At 47.0% G+C, this 19944-nt stretch overlaps 2 protein-coding genes across 3 annotated transcripts; both read right to left on the bottom strand.

Moving 5' to 3' along the window:
* Nucleotides 1-666: 666 nt before the first annotated feature.
* Nucleotides 667-14075, bottom strand: ccdc9 (coiled-coil domain containing 9). The gene is made up of 15 exons (XM_068745832.1): nt 14051-14075; nt 13686-13735; nt 13277-13381; nt 12460-12609; nt 10911-11240; nt 10364-10447; nt 10057-10221; nt 9804-9985; nt 9115-9176; nt 7607-7727; nt 7323-7449; nt 6535-7051; nt 6227-6382; nt 5583-5717; nt 667-2194 (listed from the first exon to the last, which is right to left on the bottom strand). Exons 1-15 carry the CDS (start codon nt 14073-14075, stop codon nt 2190-2192), a joined length of 2214 nt encoding a protein of 737 aa, XP_068601933.1. The 3' UTR covers nt 667-2189.
* A 1605-nt stretch (nt 14076-15680) lies between these two features.
* Nucleotides 15681-18304, bottom strand: LOC137901808 (tubulin alpha-1C chain). Of its 2 annotated transcripts, none has more exons than XM_068745847.1 (4): nt 18199-18304; nt 17371-17634; nt 16839-16987; nt 15681-16753 (listed from the first exon to the last, which is right to left on the bottom strand). In XM_068745847.1, exons 2-4 carry the CDS (start codon nt 17489-17491, stop codon nt 15776-15778), a joined length of 1248 nt encoding a protein of 415 aa, XP_068601948.1. In that variant the 5' UTR covers nt 17492-17634; nt 18199-18304; the 3' UTR covers nt 15681-15775. The 2 variants fall into 2 exon arrangements, with proteins under 2 accessions (XP_068601948.1, XP_068601947.1); XM_068745846.1 differs by having other exon boundaries at nt 17371-17593; nt 18199-18300.
* Between the last annotated feature and the right edge of the window lie 1640 nt (nt 18305-19944).

Genomic DNA, 19944 nt, shown 5'->3' with positions numbered 1-19944 from the left:
ACTTTCTTAATTTAGTTTGTCTTTTTATTTCTATTCAATTAATCTGTTTTATCTTTATATGTGATGTGTGTATATATATATATAACGTTAATACGGTGTTAGTACGGCGTCTTTGAGTGCCGAGAAAGACGCCTTTAAATAAAATGTATTATTATTAAAGTATTCTGAAAATAGTACCCTTATTCTGAAAGGGGATTTCTCACATTTCCAGTTCCGCTCGTCGTAACTCAGCCTAACCTGACTCCACCTCTGACGAGGCGGGGCTGAAAGCGCGCAACACTCAGCGATTGGGTGATAGTTTGAGAGAAACGTCCCGCAGCAGGAGACGCGGGACGAAGACGCAGGACGGAGACGCGGGATAGAGACGCGTGACGTAGACGCGGGACGAAGACGCGGGATGAAGACGCGGGACAAGTCTTCCTGTCCTGCAGCAACCAAGGACAAAAACATGCGCGGATAAAACAAAAAAAAGACCCCCCCCCGCACGCACACACACACATTCCAAATGCGCGTAAAGCAGGACGGATCCATACCGTCACTGCTGAGTCAGCAGCAGTGGATCCAGGAAAGGCTTTAACAGTTAAAGGTTAAAGGTTAAACTTTAACCAGATAATAAACATTATTTTTTAAATCCGTCCCAAGTACGGAAACAAAACCAGACTGAGGTGTGACATCAAAGGATTACGTTTATTGGCTAAATGTAAAAAACAGGTTGTGTTGGAGAGCTGTACATCGATCAATACTCTCCTCCCCGATGGACGGAGACACATTTATTCAGAGAATGGCTTCGGGCAACATTTCAAAGCTGCACTTTTTTGGATTCCTGCTATTCCTGGTAATCTTATGCAAACAGCTGCAAACCCGTCATTTCATGAATCGATCACGTCGTAGAAACGGACTGAAATATCTGGAGCCTTAAAGACAATCCCGTCATCAAAGGTCAGAAAAACAAACGTCCAAAAGAGAAACCATGAAAACAAAATGTTTTGGTCGCTCCCAGGCTACACCCAAATATGGAATGTTCATTTCAGGTTAAAAACTGTACATATTGCAGCTCCTTTCGATGAAAACACGTTTACGACACTGAACAAACGCATTACTAGTATAGTAGTATTTTTTCCTGACCTCATTCTGGATCCGATCCGGATGAAATTTGTGTGACTGTCAAATTCCATAAACATCGGTTAATAATCAATATTGTGAACACGTTTTAAAGCTCCATTGACTGCAATGTTAACGAAAACGTCAAAGCGATCCAGAATCCAGCATCTCTTCCAGATCGTCACCAAAATGTAATCATCTGTTCCCGGCAACATTCCCAACATTTCCTGAAAATGTCATCCAGATGCGTCCAGAACGTTTTGAGTCGTCTTGCTAACAGACAAACGATTACAGAACCTCCACCCCGCCCATCAGAATCACAGAATCACTGCAGTCTGCATCAGAAACATTCTGATGATTAAGAGAATTACATAATTACAATAGCAAAGGGTCGGCCGACGTAAACATCAGTCAACTAAACAAAAAGAAGAGGATTCTCTACTAACATTGTTAAACTGCTCTCTCAACAAAGGACTAGTAGCAGCGGTTAGCCCGGGCAGCTAGTCAATGTGACAGAGGCGTTTACAGCAATGAGCCCGATCAATCATTGGATCAGTAACTATTCCCAGCCAGCGGTGTACGGCCGATCAGGCATCGATGCCTCTCCGGCTGAAAGCCTTTTAAACGGTGATCCGATATCAGGGCCGGTGATGATTCGGTTCTGCAGCGAAGCACGTCCTGCTTCGGGGCGTTAACGTGCACGTCCCGTCCCAAATACAGCGGAACGTCGGCTCTCCAACAAAAAACGATCGGGAGTCAAACAGATTTTCTGGATTCGAACTGAAGACACGAACGAAGGCGGAGTCTAACGGAGTAGGTTCCGTTTGAGTCGGTCTGCCGCTTCGTTTACGCGCTTCTCCACATTTATTCTTTTACATTATTTCTTATGGTAAATATACTTTCGGTTTTTGAACAGTATTACGGAACGAGTTATGTTCGAGAGCCGATGTTCCACTGCGCAGGAAACCTGACACTCAAAATCAATGACTATTTTATCGTTAGACCCCCCCTTGATGAGTAGCTCCATGCTATCCGCCCCTCTCATCGTTCCATCATCCTCAGAGGTGAGTCTTTTCATCTCAGCAGCTTCAGCCTGTTGATGCAGACAGAGGGAGAACATGTTAGTGCGTGTCTCATTGACCTGCACATCTCCAGAGCCAGTCGCCCCGGGGGCAGAGCGCTGGCGTCGGTCCAGCATCATGTCCAGCCCCCCCCCCTGCTGCTGCATCAACGGCATGACAAGAGAAAGGACGGCGAGTGAAACGAGCCTCCAGAAGCAAAGCAGTTTGTTATCAGGTGCAGAGAGCGAGTCGTGCTGAAAGCCGCACGATCACCTGCGTGCGTCTGCCCGTCCACAAGACGTCCTGAAAACAGTTCAACCGATTTCTGGTGAGCCGATTGAATACTTGTTTTACAAGATCAGATTTTTGAAAAAGGCTTAATTAAACTAAATGGGGAAACCAGTTTGTTTTTGTATCCCGACGGGTTTCCGGATCGCTCTCAATACGTGATGGGATCCAAGTTAGATAAAGACCCATCTGCACTTCTGTTTTAATTAAGATGCATCCAGCAGCCTTTAATCCTGTTAACAGACAGACAGACAGACGCCATCACAAACACAACCTCCGTGGCCGAGGTAATGCCAGTTCCTGTGCCGCTTCAAAAGGCTGCCAGCCGTTGAGCGGTCGACGTCCTTCGTCTCCATCTGGAGTCAGAAGCTCCGCCGTGGAGCCTCAAACATCACCAGACGGAGTAGAATCCGTCGTGTGGCCGGCAGGCCGGCGCCCGCTTCCCCCCCAGCCTCACTTCATTGTGTTTCCTGACACCAGCACATTCATCAACACAGAGCGCACGCACGCACGCACGCACACACACACACACACACACACACACACACACACACGCACGACGGCCACATGAGCTCATCTGACCTCTGCCTTTCACCTCAATGGAGTCATCAGGAGGAGAATGAACGCATTCAGCGCGGCTTTTACCCCGAAGCCACTTCCGTTTTAAATGTATTCTTCATTTGGGATTCATGCTCTTCAGATAATAAACAAGAAGAATGAATGAATGAATGGAGAGAAAAGAGACCTTTGCTGTAGAATGTACATAAATATATCCTAAATTCATGCCAATCCAAGCAGCCCCTCAGCCCACAAGCCAAGCGGTGAAAGGAGCTCGTCTGAGTCTGGAAGTCTCTTCTTCTCACTTTTGAGAAGAAAATCCCAAGTCTGGATGGTTCGATCACACGGAAATGAGAAATCGATCAATGAGGAAAGGAAAACACAATTCTAAGTGGTTTCTAAGTGGCTCTAATTATTACCATCCACCAAGCGGACACATCCTGTGGTTTGTTTTTACAGGAAATTAGTATTTCTAGATGAATCTACTGCATCAATATCAGCATCCACAAAGGCTCGTCATGCTTTGGCTTGAATAACCCCCCCCCCCCCACACACACACACACACACACCAACATCCACCTAAACACCACAAGGGAAATATAAATAATGACATGTTGGACTCTTTGAACCTTTTCTATTTACACTAGACTTTAGTGGAGAAAATACAGAATCATCCAATACTAACATGGACATTTAAAAAGGTCCCAGATTATGAAAACTTCACTTTCACCATGTTTCTACACTATTCTGGTGAGTTTGGGTCCTGATCAACCCAAAACTAAATAAACCATTATGTGTGATGATGCTGTTTGAGTTCATTCGAGGACACGCGCCATGCAAATGATCTTTCAGACACACGTCTGAGTGCAGGAGTGGTGGATTCTGGCATTCATTCATTCATCAATAGATGCAAAGAGCGCATGGCCTCCACCGGTTCAGATGTCCCAGGCAGACCGAGCTCCCTCGTGTGAACACTCAGCACCAGATGCTCATTAAACTGGATATCAGGTTACTGGAGGAGCATTTATCGCTCCGCCGAGAAGCTGAAAGGGCTTCTTGGAATTACAGACTGAGATTGTACGTGGAACACGCCGAGCTACCGTTGGTCAGGATTGATATTAGGATGGAAAGTGAAGACCGCTCCATCACATTCAAAGCTATCGAGTGCTGAAAATTACATTCTGTACGAAAACAAAGGAAGTCAGACTTTACTAAATCTGGAAACGTATAGAATATTTCAATGATATTAAAACATCTGACAGTTCGGATAATCCCCTCAGACCGATGTCTCTGTCCGTCTCTGTCCCTGTCTCTGTCTGTCCGTCTCTGTCTGTCCGTCTCTGTCTCTGTCTGTCCGTCTGTGTCTCTGTCTGTCCGTCTGTGTCTCTGTCCGTCTGTCTGTCCGTCTCTGTCTGTCCCTGTCTCTGTCTGTCCGTCTCTGTCTCTGTCTGTCCGTCTGTGTCTCTGTCTGTCCGTCTGTGTCTCTGTCCGTCTCCCGCTCCATAAAGCGCATCGCTCAGTTTTTACCACACACTAAAACGTTTGTTCCCATTTTCGCCGGAGTATTAGCACCAAAAATAAACTTTATGCAGGGAAAATCCCATACAGCGTGGACGAGCAGACACGGGGACGCACACATGTGCATCTTATAATAATGCATTTTTTTTATATAGCGCTTTTCTAGATACTCAAAGACTAGTGCACGTTTGCGTTCTCTTCCTGACGCGTTTCAGGAGGTGATTCCAGACCTACCAAACTACAAAGGATTGACTGGATGGTTTGTTTATTGTTTTTGGGTTGATCAGGACCCAAAATCACCAGAATAGTGTAGAAACACGGGAAAAGTGGGGCCTTTAAGATTAAAAGAAAACTCCTGACCTCATGCTGGATCAGCTCCAGAAGACATTTTTCTTGGTAGTGCACATCAGACCCCTTTTATGACTTTGATTTTCAATTCATTGTGATGAAGGTAAGAACAAATCGGCTTTCTAATCTGCGGGGTTTGATATCTTCAGCTTTTAAATCCAAAATATTAGAGTTGCAGCTCCCTGAATAGTTGAGTAATTTATAAACCAGCATTCAAGGGTGGAAAACTTGATAAGGGGTCGTTTTAACCGAGTAAAAAGAATGTTATTAGGACGTTAGCTTAAGAGACGTGCTACCGAACGCGCGGCGACGCGCTGGTCCAAGCTCGCGCTTTTCTTCGGTGGCTGCTCTTTCTTCCTCTTCGTCAGTTATTTGAATAATAAACTCAGTGATGTCAGAAAAGGTAAAGGAGCATGCCGCATATCAATGATTGTATTTTAACTGTAAGATAAAAACAAAATAAAAAGCTTTTATATGATGAACTAAATTAAAAATAGAAAACACCACAGCAGGACAGGAGGCGGAGTCGGTACTTCCTCCTGAAACAGGAAGACGGTCAAGAGGAAGAAGGTGACGATGCTGGAAAGGTTCCAAACGGACCCAAAAAACACACGATTAAAAGCAAGGCTGAGTGAAGACAAAGGAAAACAAGAGTGCGGCGCATGAGAGGACATGAGAAGTGTCTCAAGTCGCTGATATGAAGCGCACCTGAGGACTCGTGCTCGGTCTCTGCCGGCGGCGCGTCGATCCCAGCAGGCACTGCAGCCTCGTCTGTCCCTCCCGCTGGTTCAGAGGACGACTGGTCAGTCTCCAGGAGGGCAGGAGGGACGGCGGATTCGTCCTCTGTCAGAGAGAAAAAGAACTTCTCACAAAGGCACAAAAAACAATCTGGATTTTCCCATTGACTTCTTCACCAAACATCACAGTCACAAAGGGGTCCGATATGAACCAGCATGCAGAATGTCTTCTGGGTCGGATCCAGAATGAGGGCAGGAACAAATATGAAATTCTAACATTGAAAAACAACCGAGTTACAAAAAAAAGAAAAACAAACATCAGTTAAAAACACATCAGCTCTGATCCACGTTCACTTTTCATGTTGGTGTATAAAGATATCAAGAACAATCTAGAACCTTCTGGTGCTGATCCAGATCGCCACGAGGACCGTGTCGATCCAGTGCTCCTCTAGTTTCAGATGATTTTGGTGTGTGGTTAATCAATACGACCTAATCTGGTCATCGCTAGATTTGAATCGAGTTCCATTTCAATCAAAGTTTGGATCTTATTAAAAACCAGATCCAAGGTGAAACCTAAACCCGAGTGCCACCCGTCCCCCTTAATGTGTTCATGACCTGGTGATGGACCAGCAGCTGGATCCCAGTCCATCTCCACAGCAGCCTCTGTGACCTCAGAGGGGGCGGGGTCAACTGGCAGCGCAATGGAGGGGTGCGTGGGAACGCCGTCTGTGTCCGTCACCGTCTCCTCTGAAGGAAGGGAAACCTCTAATGCTGATTCATACAGACAGAGGGGGGGGGAGGAACGAACGCAGGACGTAGAGGGTGAGGAGGCAGGGATGGAGAGAGGAACATGCGTTTGCCGTTTCACGTAAAAACCGCCGACCTTCTGTCTAATAAACCGGATTAATGGAAACCGGATCTACCCGTTTCCTTCTCTTCCTGTGGCTCCGCTGGCTCATTCAAGACGGATGCCGGACTCTCCGTGTTCTCCTGCTCTTGATCTTCCTTCTGGGGCGGACTGGCCTCCGCGCTGGGGGGCTTCATCGGGCTCTCGCCCCCCATGCTGCAGCGGGGCGACAGCATCTCCATCTCCTCCCCCCAGTCCGACACAGGTTGGTGGCCGTCCGGCGGGGAGAAGGGGCTGAGCGGCTTGGCCCCCTCCTGCGACTCCTGGAGCGATGCGGGGGAGGGGATGTGGACCTTCGGCCTGGGTGTCCGCTGGTCTTTGGGGCTCCCCGTCACCGCGAGTCGAGAACGACGAGCGGGAGATGAGGCGGAGTCGTCTCTGCTCTTGGCTGGTTTCTCTTTCCCATGGTCTCTCTTCTCATCGCCCTTTGAGTCGAGCTCTGAATCACTGCCTTCCTCCATCTCGTCCTCTTCTAAATCACTGGCATCCACCCATCCATCCTCATCCTCATCCTCGTCTCCATCGCTGTTCTTCTCCTCCGACTGAGAAAAGAGAGAAAAAAGCAGCATGTGACCCTCAAACCAAATATTCTGGTCTTCTTGTATTCCCCAGTTAGCTCGAGCGTCGTCTTCTGCTTTTTCTGGACAGCTAGAGGGCAGTTAGAATCTCAAAGATGGATACATGACGCTCCCCGGGTGGACAGTGACCCAACAGAACCGGGCCAGAAGTCCGAAGCGTTCGTCGGGGACCCAGCAGGCTCTGCGTTCCTGGTGAGGTCACCGTATGAGAGGCCGCTCCTCTAACCTTCTGCACTGCCGGAGGCTTTGCGGCGTCCGAGTCCTTCCTCTTCGCTTTGGTGTCCTCTCTTCTCGTCTTGTCCTCCTTTTCCTTGTCCTCGTCTTTCTCCGCTTCCCATCGGTTGTCATGCATGCTGTCAAGAGTTCAAAGTTATTATCAGTACTGGAAGCTGCAAACGCGAAAAGCCTGAGGCCAAGCCCAGAATAACACAACAGCAGCCCAACAATGATTGTGCGTTTACCATCAGGAGTGGACTCGCTAGCCTGACCGTCCCCGAGGCCCGGCCTTACCTGTAGCTGGCTTTCTGCCCTCGGCCCCACCCTTTGCCCCGGTCCCCTCGGGGGCCCTGGGACTTGCCCTGTGACAGGAAGTCTCCAAATGTCGAGGCTTTAGGAGGACGCTTGCTGTCGTCTAGAAGAAACATAAAAGCCAAGTCAAACTCTTTGCAACACCTCGACATACGAGCGTTCCGAGACGCGAGCAAACCTGCAAGCAGAACTTCACTTTGACACACGAGCATAAATTTGAGACGCGAGCAGCTTCCAGATGCTAACGCTAAACGACCGAGCTCGTTGTGCTCAGGTATTCTCCACCTTCCGTCCTCGTCTCCCGTCTCCCATTTCCATTATTGACGTGATTTTGGCTGTACCTGTGAGCATTCCTGATCAGTGATGGGCCCAAAGAAAGCGAGCCGTGAGGATGATCACGATGCAGATGAAGCATGAAATTATCGATCAGTGTGACCGTGGTCTCCGTGAGAGATTTGGGACGCCCGGACAGGAACAGAGGCAGAACTACTACGTCTACGTTTCTGTACGTGTACAATTACTGTATAAAGTGTTACATACGTCCAACCCCCCCCCCCTGCACGGCACACAGCTGTTCGCACCATCGTCTGTCTTGAAGGTAAAGCTCATAATAAAACCATTTTATTTTACAGTAATACTGTATATCATTTATTATATCTTTTTGTGTACATCTATAAAGCAATTAATAACCTTTTTTCTATCGTTATCATCGTTGATTTTGGCGTTATTAGACGGACGGAAAGGATTAAATTGTTTTCAGTTATTTCATATGGGAAAAGTTGATTTGACATCCTGGAACGAATTACATTCGTATGTCCAGGTGTCTCAGAGAGGAAGTGGGGGACAGGTGAGGGACAACCGTTTATTATTGTGTCCTTAAATGGACGAGATAAAACACTGCAGCCTCATGGGTAGTACAGGTAAGTATTAGTAGTAGTAGTGAATACGTCGAGGCTTGTGTAAAGCCACTTCAGCTTTCCCTTGAACTCATCACAGAGGAAACAAAAATAAATCAAGGAAAAGCTGAAGATGGGGAAGAAAGCATGTTCATGTTGAAAGGATGGAGAGGAAGACATGAGGAAGGCATGAGGAAGACACGAGGAAGACATGAGGAAGGCGAGTAATGGCTGCTCCGAGGTCAAACCTCCCCGTTTGATACCTGCGCAGCCAATTAAATGACGTTTAGATAAAGCAAACGGAAGGGTCACGGGTTCACGTTCATGTTTGAGGATTAGAAAGGCCAACATGACAAAAACCCAGAAACCCAATCACGTCTCGGTCCCACGCTGCGGCCTGACCCGAGGCCCTGCACGAGGCACGCACGCACGCACGCACGCACGCACATGTAGTAGAGGTACACTCTTGTGTTTAAGAGGTTGATCTGGACTCCAGGAAAATTCAGGGGACGGGACGGAGGTGAATCGGGGATCCGCCGCTGCCGTGGCCCTATCTGCCGTAACCATAGCGACAGCACATTAGTCTTGACTTGCCTCTCCTGCTGCCCTGCTCAGATGCGATGCCCTCTGAAGCCACAAACAGCTCCTCCTTGAACCTGCGAAAAAAACAAAAAGCCGCAGGGTAAGAGACGCCAGTCCGAGTGGCTGTCAGATGGAATCACGCCGCCGCCGACCAACGTTCTCCATCCTCACGCCTCTTTGTTTGACGGGGACCTCAGCGGATGTTTGCTTTGCGATGGTGGCGGTTTACTTGAACTCAGCGTTTTATTGGCATTACTCTGAATCTCTTTGGAATATTTGATAGAGAAAAGATCAACCGGTTATTCATCGGGGCATGAATAAAACGGAGATCTAGAAAGCTGAAAGCAGCCAGGCCGCAAAACAGGCCGCAAAACAGGCCGCAGAACAGGCCGCAGAACAGGCCGCAGCCATGCGTGATTATTGTAAAACCCGGGTCCGGAAGGACGGTGACTCTGAAGTCTGTTGTCAGCCAGGCCGCAAACAGGCCGCAAACAGGCCGCAAAACAGGCCGACAACAGACTTCAGAGTCACCGTCCTTGCGGACCCGGGTTTTACAATAATCACGCATATCCGGAATGTTTTCTTTTTGGATAATAAAAATGCAAAACTCTAGTAAAAATAACAACAAATATTTAGATGACCTCATCGACATCCATTCCCTACACAAAGCTCTGTAGCACACCCCCCCCCCCCCCCCTTACATGCCGTCCGTCTTCTGTGCGTCCCACTCCCGTTTCCACTGGCCCGTGGCATTGCGGTGGCGCGCTAGCCTCTCTTCGTCGATCTGCTCGCGCTCCTCCTTCCAGCGCAGGTACTCGGCCCGCTCCCGGCCCGTCATAGACACGGTCACGTCAACGGAGCCCTTCTGGCCGGGCCTTCGACTCTACGGGGAAGCGAGGCGGCGAGTTAACGTCATAAAGCTGCAGGAGGAAGTAACGCTTTGTGGCTACTCACAGTCCACTCCTTCTCCAGTTCGGCCCCCGTCTTCACTCTGTCAAAGTCCAGTCCTCCCCAGTTCCGTACGTGTCTCCTGCTGCCCTCTTTACGGTCCGTGTCGGGTGCTGGGCCCGAGCGCCTCGGGTCATCCAGGAAGTTACGGATTGGTTTGTCTCCATCCGGCTACGGGGGAGAAGCGTAATCACAACAAATTCCATCTAGACCATGTTTGATCAATAAAACAAGAAACCGGATGAAACAACCAAAAAGTGAGAAAACTGATGTCAAACCCAGAAAACAAAGAGCTGAACTGCGACTCTCATACCCGCTGTCCTCTCTCGTACTCGGCTATTTTCTCCATCTCTTCATTCATCTTCTCGATGTTCTGACGCCTCTTTTCTTCCCATTCCTACACAAAAAAAAAGAAAGAACAAGTTCTGGATTTAGAATGTTTAGGTATATGAATATTTCAAGACTGCTTGTGGTTAATTTTGGTGAAGCTGTAATGTTTAAGATCTCCGGAAAAAAATTACCCTTAAAAGATTTTCTTTCCATGGGAATAAGTAAAATTATTTTTAGAAAATGCAATGTGTCAATAGGCAAAAGTACTTATTGAGACTTGAGGCTAGAATGTTAAGATGTAAATCAATAGTCAAAAAAGAATTGACAATGGACCCCCGTCAATTAAAAAATATATATTCCTCCACAAATACAGAGACAGGCCTCAAATGACACACAACTAAAAAGATTAGAAAACTACCACAGAACTTTATTTATATTATTTTTACAGAGGAAGCGGCTTTAATCGAAATCCCCCCGGACACATTCAGGAAACCAGGAAGATAATCGTACAGAGATGAATTTGCACTCACCTTGGATTTCCTGTCCACTCCACTTGGTGTCCCACCTCCTCCCCCTCCCTCTCCTCCTGTTCCTCTCCTTCCTCCTCTACGTCCCCGTCCCGTCTCCTCAGCTTCCCCATCTCTCTGAGCTCGGGCTTCTCCATCTCTGGGCGTCCGGGGTTCCCACTCTCTTCTCTCCTGGCGTGCTGCTCCTCCTCTCTGACCTCCACGACCGGCTCGTCCAGAGCTCTTCCTCCTGGGGGGGCTGGGGCCGTCGCTCAGACCAGTGGGGCCCTCACTCTCATCAGGCGTCTTTCGGCCTCGCGGGCCCCCGGCTTTCCATTCATTCACAATCCTTTCCTGCATTAAAGAAAAGCGATTGAACAGCGTAGGAACACAAGGTGATCATTATGATCAGATGAAATTCAATAAAAACTAGAAAAGCTCTCAGAGCGCAACCTCCGCCGAGCAGCTCAATCCGCTCAGAATTAGATTCACAGCGTCCACATGGTGATCTGGATCAGCACCAGAAGGTTCTAGATTGTTCTTGGTATCTTTACACACCAACCATGAAAAGATAAAAATGCATCAACTCTGATCCACTTTAACTGATTTTTGAAGCCATAAATGGAGTTTTCAATGTTAAGATTTTTTCCTAACGTCATTCTGGAATGAAATTCGGTGGTGAGATAGAGACCCCCCCCCCCCTACATGACTGTCAAATTCCATAAACATCGGTCAATAATCAGTGATATTGAGGAACACATTTTGAAGCTCTATTGATTGCAATGTTACAGAATATTTCAAACGGATCCATAATCCAGGATCTCTTCTGGACCATCACCAACATCTAATCTGTTCCTGGTAACATTCCCAGCATGATCGAACATTTCCAGAACTTTCTGAGTTATCTTGCTAACAGACGGACGGGCAAACAGACGCCGGCGATTACACAACAAAACTCTTCTGACCAACATATTATGCTTTAACAAATGACTTGTTTCATTACATCCAGAATATCTAAAACCCAATCAAACCGATAAGAAATCAGCCTGAACTTGGCACTGGGCTCAGTGCTGGGCTCTGGACTGGGTCCATGTTCTCTGCAGTCTGATCACAGCAACGCCGACGACCTACCATCAAATCATTTTAAGATGCCAAAATATAGATTTGTAAAAGAATGAATGCATTAAATTGACAGTGTGAAAGGAGGCGGCTTTGTAAAGCGCTTGCTCAGTGCTACAGCCGTTAAATTACCACGAGTGCATTATGCCGAGTCATGATTCCGTAAATGACCCAGATTATTATGGACTAGGACTATGCAAACACCGAGCCTACCAAATGAAATATTAAAGTCTCTTCTTTCAAATTAAACTTAAAATAGCCTGTGACTTTCAGCGCAGGAGTCGCACTGCCCTTCCCCCATGGGCGACGTTTGGTTGCCTGGTTACGCATGGAGCCCTGCTCCACGGGAACACCATGCTGCATGATGGGTAAACTGGCAGGCGCCTGGTTGGTAAACTTTAACTTTAAATCCTGCGTCTGCAGCCATCATCTCGTCCACAGCATCACGTCCTACCCCCGGAGGTTTACACGGGTCCACCGTGACTGAGAAGTTCTCTTTCTCCGTTTTCCTCCTGTCTGCATCGACATCATGGAGGCGGGGCTTCCTGGGCGTTGTCACGGCAATGCCCTCCTGCTCTGCCCTCTTCTTATCTTCTTCGATTTCCTGTTGCAATCAAGCGACAGAATAAAGCTGAGTCAGTTCCTAACTCTAGCCGATAAGCACTTCCTGACCGTGTCGTGTCATACCTGGAGAAATGATTCTGTTTGTGGATGGCAGTGAGCTTCCTTCTGCTAACTATGAGTGAAATTATTTTATTTAATTCGCTCGATTTGTCCCTGTTTGGCCTACGGTGGAAGGAGGCAACAGTGAACGTAGCACAATGCCCAAGGACGAGCTCAGAGCTCCATCTTCATCTTGGCAAAGAGGCAGATCAGAAATTGGAAGAGTTTGAATTTGCATTCCTGGATGGCTAAAGTGGCTGTGGGGCACGCAAAATGTCAATTACCCAAGAAACGCCTCAGAAGTGGTCACTTCCACCCTTTGATCAATGACAGACGGTCAAACAGCATGCGGAGGAAACGAACAAACAACATTTACATGATGCAATCTAGAAAACAACAACTACATTATGTAAAGTCACAGTTGTGTAACTCCACTGCTTTTAATGCAAAAGTCATTTCCAAGTCGTGGAAGATGAACTGAGAGACACGAGTACTGATCCGATGCCCGTCCCGTCTTTACTGACGCACCGCAGGTGGATACAGATCAATATGAAGGGACACGCCCTGCCAGCTCCTGGTTTAGGGGTTAAACACGCAGCACTCCGCACCTGGTACCTCTTGACTAGAGCTTCATTCTTCTTTCTCAGAGCCTCAATCCGTCTGTCCAGCTCTGCATCCTTCTCCTCCTTGGTCTTCAGATCCACGGCTGAAGACTGGCACAGAGAGGAGGAGGAGGGTAAGGCGACCACGGAAGTGAATAGTTCTTAATGACTTCATAAATCAACAGACTAAATAAAGCAGGGGGGGGGGGGGGGATGATGACGTTGATCAAGCCTATACCTTTAAATGAAGCAGTCTTCATAAATATTTCTTATTTAAACGACGAGTGATTTTCCAGACTGTTAGTCGCAAACATTTCAAGAACAACGACCGGTAATTTGACAAATCAGATTCATTTTGCCCATCGTACCTTCTTGCCAGCATACAACCGAACAAGGTTTCCTCCATCCTACTCACCATAGCAGCCTCAGACTTGTCTTGATGCACAGGAACGCGTTCTCCTCCTCCTGAAGAGCAAGAATTGGTGTCTTAATTGCTCTTTTCACACTTCCATTCCTATTTGACATGCTTTTATCTTATTCTTAAACCGTTTGGATGCTTGAATTCCATCGTGCAGATCCACGCGTGTGGACACCTGTTTTAAAATATGCAGTGAGATTAAAAAGAAAACAAAAAACTAATTTATGATCTAGCCATTTATGGACCAAATACTGCAACAAATAATAAATGCATTAAAAGCCTCTATTTTTACTGCTAAACAGTGAATTACAACCCCTTTGTGCACGTACGGGGGGGCTTCACGCGCACGCACTCAAGTTGACCTGTAACGTGAGCACACTGAGCCATGTCCGACGCAAGGAGCCGAGCCCACGGCTAATGCTAACGCTCGTACCACACGAAAGACACACAACAAGCCGCGAAGTAACCCTTTGCACGCGTTTATCCAACCGTTGGGCTACATTACCTGTAACGGGAGACCGTCTACGATTAAAGAGTGACGTCTGGACTCGTAGTTCTTCGCCAGTTCCTGCGCTTTAGAGTGTGGCCATTGCTCAGCTTCCTGCTAGCGGCGGCGGCTAACTTCCTGCCAAATAATGAGCCATCCTCGAAGTTCTTCGCCAGTTCCTGCGCTTTAGAGTGTGGCCATTGCTCAGCTTCCTGCTAGCGGCGGCTAACTTCCTGCCAAATAATGCTCTTGAACTACAGGAAAAACTATAGCGTCAGTTGTTAGTTTTCCAATATATATAACAAATTTGTGTAATGACAATTTTACTGATTTGGCGAACAACAATGTAGATATTTGAGATAGTTTTACATCAATTATTACAGGAAAAAGAATTCGTAGGTTTGCCCAGAGAGGGCGCCGGCAGGCAGCAAATGAATTTAACCTGGTAACCCAGCATGACCCAGTTAGTTAAAACTGCACATAAACCACCTCTAAGTATATTACATTATATTACAGTATATTACATTACATACAATTATATCATATTGTATTGTATTATATTATAGTAAGCATAACTAAGCTCCACCTTTATCAGTAGTATTAACAACTATGAACTGGTACCTTACCTCTGGGGCGACTTTGCTCTTTGTGTGATATACATATGTATTACCTGTACTGCTTGGATATTTTGGGACTGGTTATTGTTAATAAATGCATATTAAATGTTCTGTAAGTATTTGTAACAGACCAGGAGCACAGCGTGGTCCGAAAAGAAATACTTTTTCCAAGAATTCAATTACGGCTTCTGCTGAGAAACCACTGAGCTGACAATAGCTTCTTGAAGAAAAAAATAAAATGCCCAGCAAAGACACATTTAACTCGTTAGTATGAAGATAATCAAATAATGAAAAAACAGACACAAAATGGACAACGAATCTGAGTAGTCAAAGCAGCAAAAACCGGGAGCCTGCAATTTGTCAGATGAAAGGACTCCCTGAAAGTACTGAAAACGGTTTTCTTCGGTATTCCAAATGGAAGCACCATTTCTTTTTGTGTCTTTGCATTTCACGTCAGTTGGAAAGTGGAAAGCTTCTCATTTCAAATGTGTCGTTTTGGGATTGCGGTCGAACACATGCAATCGTGAGCTTGTGATTTCCACGAGGGGCTCGCCCGCCTCGTAGCTCGTGTAACGTTGAGCTCCTCATCCAGATGCGCTTTTATCCCCTTTGCACAGTCACCCATCGCTAATGGGCTTCACCAATGAACTACCGAGAGCTTGCTAGCCAAACTAGAGAGCTTGATGCTAACACGACTCCTCTATAAGACGGTCACACCGCTCCATTGTGTGCTCGGCGATAAACGATAACATTTTCCTATCAGCATCCTGAAGAACCTTCCTTCAAGCTACTTTAACACTGGCCCCTCTAACTTGGTATCCGTTGTATTACCAATTGTTCCCAAACGCACTTGTGAAGAATGAATGTAACAAAGACAAAGTTGCTGCAATCAATTTTATTTCAACTTCTGATAAAAGAACAGAAACCGTCCATTCAGCTTCAAAAGGCACGAAACGTAGCTCAGAACAAAACTCTACTGCCCTTTAATACTCCTCCCCCTCTTCGTCATCCCCCTCAGTGCTATCAGCACCAACCTCTTCGTAATCCTTCTCCAGAGCGGCCATGTCCTCCCTGGCCTCACTGAACTCCCCCTCCTCCATCCCCTCCCCCACATACCAATGAACAAACGCACGCTTGGCGTACATCAGATCAAACTTGTGATCCAGGCGAGCCCAGGCCTCTGCGATGGCGGTGGTGTTGCTCAGCATGCACACGGCCCTCTGGACCTTGGCCAGGTCCCCGCCGGGGACTGCAGTGGGGGGCTGGTAGTTGATGCCCACCTTGAAACCGGTGGGGCACCAGTCCACAAACTGGATGGAGCGCTTGGTCTTGATGGCAGCGATGGCAGCGTTTACATCTTTGGGCACGACGTCGCCGCGGTACAGCAGGCAGCAGGCCATGTACTTGCCGTGGCGGGGGTCACACTTCACCATCTGATTGGCCGGCTCGAAGCAGGCGTTGGTGATCTCCGCCACCGTCAACTGCTCGTGGTAGGCCTTCTCAGCAGAGATGACCGGGGCGTAGGTCGCCAGCGGGAAGTGGATACGGGGGTACGGCACCAGGTTGGTCTGGAACTCGGTCAGGTCGACATTGAGGGCGCCGTCGAAACGAAGGGACGCGGTGATGGAGGACACGATCTGGCTGATCAGCCTGTTCAGGTTGGTGTAGCTGGGACACTCGATATCCAGGTTTCTGCGGCAGATGTCGTAGATGGCCTCGTTATCCACCATGAAGGCGCAGTCGGAGTGCTCCAGGGTGGTGTGGGTGGTCAGGATGGCGTTGTAGGGCTCCACCACAGCGGTGGACACCTGGGGGGCCGGGTACACCGAGAACTCCAGCTTGGACTTCTTTCCGTAGTCGACAGACAGACGCTCCATCAGAAGAGAAGTGAAACCGGAACCGGTGCCGCCTCCGAAGCTGTGGAAGATCAGGAAGCCCTGAAGGCCGGTGCACTGGTCGGCCTGGGGACGGAGGGGGAGGCCATGAGCGCGTCTGATTCCGGAATATGTGATAAATGGAAATGTGGACATTCAAAAGTTCACAAACCAGTTTGCGGAGCTTCTCCAGCACAATGTCAATGTGCTCCTTCCCAATGGTGTAGTGCCCCCGGGCGTAGTTATTGGCAGCGTCCTCCTTGCCAGTGATCAGCTGCTCAGGGTGGAACAGCTGGCGGTAGGTCCCTGTGCGCACCTCATCTATAAAGGAATCACCGTAAGCAAGTGTTTGACCCAGAGCTTCAACTATTTTATTTTGTGTAGATCGACTTAAAGAAAAACTAATAGTTTTTAATCTGCCAGAAATTAATACCAAATCCTTGTTTAAACTACAAACATCTTTTGACCAATTGAACTATCTGATACCGAAAAATGAAATAAAATACATTAACCGCCACTGCCACCTACTGTCATGGATGTGCAATTACACTTTAGTCTCCCAGCAAAAGAAAAGCATGCTCCTCAGAGGGTTATAGCGCCCCCTCTGGTACCGCCCCACTACTTGAGAACCGCTGGACTAACAGAGAAATAAGCCCCCCCCCCCCCCCCCCCAGAAAAAGAAAGTTGGTTTTTAATGCTTTTACCAATGACGGTGGGCTCCAGGTCAACAAACACAGCCCTGGGGACGTGCTTCCCCGCTCCAGTCTCACTGAAGAAGGTGTTGAACGAATCATCTCCTCCTCCGACCGTCTTGTCGCTGGGCATCTGTCCGTCAGGCTGGATGCCGTGTTCCAGGCAGTAGAGCTCCCAGCATGCATTACCGATCTGAACGCCGGCCTGGCCGACGTGCACGGAGATACACTCACGCTGGAGAGGAAGCAAAGGAGGGCTACTTTCATCTGGAACATCTGGTTAGTCAAAGACCCACAAGAAAACCAGTCAAATGCACTCCAGTCACGCCAGAGGAAGAAACACTTGTGTAGAACCTGATCAAAGCAAACGAAGCCACAGAAACCACACCTAGCATCGCCATTTTATTTACCTTCAAACCGAATACAAACAAAACTCCCGTTAAAGAAATCAGAGTTCGGTTATGAACATGTGATTTCAGGAAAAAGAAGCCGTGAAAACCAGGCGCGACATTTGAAAAACGTACGCCATCAACTTCCGGCCCGTCACTGGCGGGAACGCTCCAACGCGGTTAACGACGAGGCCACCGAACGGACGTGGAACAGAAACTGATTTCGGGCCGCGCCCCGTCACCGCGAACTTTAGAACTACGAGTGGTGACGCAGTTCGGTTCAACCGTCACGTCTTCGCAAGCCTTCCGCTCGAATTTTAACGGTCGAAGCGGACTAGCTAAGAATTATTACACTTAAAAACTATCCCTTACTTCATGACGCAGGTTGGAAACGCGAAAGATCCTAATCAACACAATAAGGCCAGAAAAGAACATTTATAACTTTACTCACCATTATTGCTGACGGTTTGAAGTTTGAAGTTCGAAGTTTGAAAACGGAAGCGCGGGGGGGTACTTTGCTTACGATTGCCCAGCTACGCGACCGACCAGCAACTCTTCTGAGTGCAAAGCAAAATGGCGGACGCCTTTTATACTCTCTTCTTCCCGGTCGAAGAAGGCTGCTGAATCTGATTGGTTACTCTGAGGTCACATGGGAGAATTCTTATTGGTTAAACCGAAATTCTGAGACGCCATTGGCTGGGCCTGTACCAAACGGGATTCTGTTTACGTCTCCGACGTTCAGGAAGTGAATAACGTTTAAAAGCAGAGCCAAATGCCAACAGATTATTTATTTTTATTATTACATTTCATTTGGATCTGGATTAGTGATTGTATATGCCTCACTGTTGGATTTACTTATATGTGTGATTTATGAAGATGTGAATGTTTGATGTAATGTCGAAGGGCGAGATCTATGCTGTGAGTTTTGTACTGTGAGTTATGTTAATAAAGTTTGGAGAAAAAAAAAAAAAAAATGCCAACAGATTATTTCCATGTTCATCCAATGTTTCTTCAGTTCTAAAGTGCATATTTGCACTGTTGGAGAAGAAAACATCAAATAAAGACCGAAACTACAAAGACAATAGGAATAGTTTGGAGACATTAACATTCATAAGGTGGTCACTGTTTGCCACCCTCTTGTGAGCTGTAATGTTCAGCTGCAGGTCACTTTTTTGTCTTTCAGGTGGACCAGCGTCCGTCTCAGGGTGTTCCCGGGTAGGTTTGAAGTGTGTGGGGAATCTTGTGTTTACTGAAAATGATCTTGAATCTTTCAGAGATTTCTGTTTTTGTTGTTCAATTTGTTAGTCTTGAAAAATGCCCAGTTTGGATCGCCACATGTCTTCAGAGCATTCCAGATGCGTTTCTGCTCTTTGATCTTTCCTTCCACTCTGGTGGGGATGTTTTAGGTCCGGACCGTCCGGTGGTTTAGGGGTTCTGATGACCCCCAAGTCGTGCTGCAGTGGGTGGAGGGAATCAAAAAGGAAATACTGGGCGGTGTGGGTGGGTTTTCTGTACATCTCAATGTTGAGATCCCCATCCATTTTAAGGTGGACTGCACAGTCCAAGTATCATCCACATATCTGAACCAATGGCCGTGTGTGTGTGTGTGTGTGTGTGAGAGAGAGAGAGAGAGCAATATATAGATAATATAGTGAGTAAACCATGTGTTTTTATTACCACCCCCTGTTGATAGAACAGAATTATACTTGAACTGATGTGACACAAACAATTTAAGACATTACATATTTATTCCTTCAAAACGGCCCTAAAAATACACCTTTCAGGGGGACAGAAACGGAGATAGTCATCGCGACTCACTCCGGATCAATCCCCCCCCCCTTTTTTGTCCACCTACGTTGCACATATTAAGTGTCTTGGTAATTTATTGTAATTTATGTAATTTATTGTCATTCATTGTCATTTTACATCTGTGGTGTGATTTATTGTAAGTTTGCATCTATGGTGTAAAATCTTTTTTCTTTTTTTCTTTTTCTAATGTTATTTTGCATAAATTGAGTAATTTAATATTGGTTTTATTTTTATTTGTATTGCGAAAATTGTACTGTTAAATGTCGATGATTTATGTACGAAGGACTTTCAACGGAAACAAGACCGCAAGGGCTTTTTAGAAATGCTCCTCTTAGACAGGATGTTTGACTGTATTTGTACTGTAATACATGCTACTGTGTGACTGTAC

The sequence above is a fragment of the Brachionichthys hirsutus genome, chromosome 11 (genome assembly GCF_040956055.1).
Source record: "Brachionichthys hirsutus isolate HB-005 chromosome 11, CSIRO-AGI_Bhir_v1, whole genome shotgun sequence".
Lineage (NCBI taxonomy): Eukaryota > Metazoa > Chordata > Actinopteri > Lophiiformes > Brachionichthyidae > Brachionichthys > Brachionichthys hirsutus.
Note: the sequence above shows the minus strand (reverse complement) of the source record. Positions and strands in the feature narration are given on the sequence as shown.

Excerpts from the sequence above, each read along its gene's own strand:
- ccdc9 (XM_068745832.1), bottom strand. The coding sequence starts at position 14,075 with ATGGCTCAGTGTGCTCACGTTACAG. Across the intron at positions 11,241-12,459 it reads ACCCGTGTAAACCTCCGGGG|GAAAGGATTGTGAATGAATG; the intron begins GTAGGACGTGAT and ends TCTTTAATGCAG. Across the intron at positions 7,450-7,606 it reads GGGCAGAAAGCCAGCTACAG|CATGCATGACAACCGATGGG; the intron begins GTAAGGCCGGGC and ends AACTCTTGACAG.
- LOC137901808 (XM_068745846.1), bottom strand. Across the intron at positions 16,988-17,370 it reads CCTGGAGCCCACCGTCATTG|ATGAGGTGCGCACAGGGACC; the intron begins GTAAAAGCATTA and ends ATTCCTTTATAG. Across the intron at positions 16,754-16,838 it reads TGGAGAAGCTCCGCAAACTG|GCCGACCAGTGCACCGGCCT; the intron begins GTTTGTGAACTT and ends CTCCGTCCCCAG.